The 2,071-nt window shown below is 40.9% G+C and overlaps 1 protein-coding gene across 1 annotated transcript; it reads right to left on the bottom strand.

The window, feature by feature from the left end:
* Positions 1-182: 182 nt before the first annotated feature.
* Positions 183-1,696, bottom strand: SARC_00778 (adenine phosphoribosyltransferase; the record flags this gene model as incomplete). The annotated part of the gene is made up of 2 exons (XM_014305530.1): positions 183-731; positions 1,475-1,696. 2 exons carry the CDS (start codon positions 1,694-1,696, stop codon positions 552-554), a joined length of 402 nt encoding a protein of 133 aa, XP_014161005.1. The 3' UTR covers positions 183-551.
* Between the last annotated feature and the right edge of the window lie 375 nt (positions 1,697-2,071).

Here is a 2,071-nt window from a genome sequence, read left to right as displayed (position 1 = left end):
AACAAAGTCACGACACGTAAAAGGTGAGGACCACAGGGAAAGCACAATGTCTTCTAGCACCACATACATGTATGTATACTGAACTAATACGCATATGTATATGTAGATATTGCTTAAAATAGAAGAAAAAAACTGGTCATGCCAGGCTCTTCTTAATAAATAACAATTTGTGCGCAGATAGACGCATGGTTAACCGAGACACAATCAACGTGTTAACGTGTTTGTGTACTTTATGGGTTTATTCTCTATCCATACACTTGCCCTTTCAACCACCGAGCAATCAAAATAGGATTAATACTTGCAAGAAACAGCGAGCTCAGACATAGTATACGGCGGCGTGCGATGCGCTAGTTGTACACACCTTAATTTCGCTTCAAGAAATAGACTTCCGCACAGAAAAAAAAACACAGATTTTTCTACTTATTCGACATTCGATGTCACTAACACGGCTTTTGACTTCAGATTCTACTACATTGGTAGCTAATACGTCAATCTACGTCGAGATGTCCGGTTCGTTGTGGGACTATTTATGGACATACACGACATACAGATCACAGTGGCAAAGTTATAAATGAATGTACGAGTACCTTGAGGGTTCCACCGGTGGCAAGCAGATCGTCGACTACCACCACAGTCTGGCCCTCGGTGACACTTCCATCCTGGATCTCAAACACGTCCACCCCGTACTCCTTCTTGTACTCGGCAGATACACATTTTCCGGGGAGTTTACCCTGTGCGTAGGCGCATGCGAAAAAAAGTACGAGTATACACGGAAGTATAAATAAGGAGAAGGAGCACGTACTATGCGCATGCTCGAACGGGATACTGCATGTGTAGTTCGGTTTGTTGAATTGGGAGAGTATTCCCTATGCCTTCGAGTGGGGAAGTATATATATATATAAATATATATATATATAGGCATTGTAAACAAAATTGTCAGCCTATAGACATAGTTGGTATAAGAACTGCACCCCACGGCTGAAGAATGTCAAAGCCATGAATGAATTCTTAGAAGTGCTGCATGCCAGCAGAATAGCCCGGCAGATATGCCGAACGAAACCAGCATGGAGACGATAGTACCTGCACATAGGAGGTATATTTGACCTACCAATGTACAGCTGACGCGTTTGCAAATAATTAAGGCTAGTCTTTAGTAGTAAACTAGTAGCTCGTGATACGCCGTATATAACAACGAGGTGGCCTAAAAATTTGACAATGTAAGAAGCGATATTTGTCGTAGGATGGATTGAATTCTTTAAATATTAGCGTGGTTCCTCTAGGTATTGGAGCACGTGGTGGTACGATATCACCACAACAAGTCAGGATACGACCAGAACCACGCCACCGCTGGGTATATGTGAACACAGTTATGTGAAATACGTGTATGCATCGACCTATATATGCTTTCACAAAACTCAATAAACGAATATATATATATATATATTCCGCACTACTTGATCTGCGTATAGCGTACCTGTTTGCGGATAGGGACAAAGCTGCAGCCCAAGCGCATCGCCAGTGTAGGGCCCATTAAGAACCCTCGAGCATCTAAGCCAACAACAACGTCCACCTTCTTGTACTTCTTCAGACAGTGACCTACCAAATGGCTCATAAGCACCTCTGTGAGGACAGGGTCTTGGAAAATGGGAAACACATCCCGGAAGAGAATGCCAGGCTGTTGGTGTGAGGAATACATTGGAGCCAAGTGAGAATCTAGCTGAAACAAGGGGGTCTGAGTAAACTTCTGGCTCGCTCTAGAAACCTAATTATGCGGTGAACTCCAGCACTGAAGGCTACTGAGAACGGCGAGTCTGTCATACAGTATAGAGGGGAGTACATTTCATATATAAAAAACTCGTAGTGCGGCATAAAGTGAAAACCGACAGATCATTCAGAGTAAAAATATCTTACGGACGCAAATACAATAATTAATAATTCGATCTAAAATACTATACCCACACCCACACCCACATATATATATATATATATAATAATTATATAAATACATACATACATACATATATATATATATATATATATATATATATATGTATATATATATATATATATA

The sequence above is a fragment of the Sphaeroforma arctica genome, assembly GCF_001186125.1.
Source record: "Sphaeroforma arctica JP610 unplaced genomic scaffold supercont1.27, whole genome shotgun sequence".
NCBI classification, from domain to species: domain Eukaryota; class Ichthyosporea; order Ichthyophonida; genus Sphaeroforma; species Sphaeroforma arctica.
Note: the sequence above shows the minus strand (reverse complement) of the source record. Positions and strands in the feature narration are given on the sequence as shown.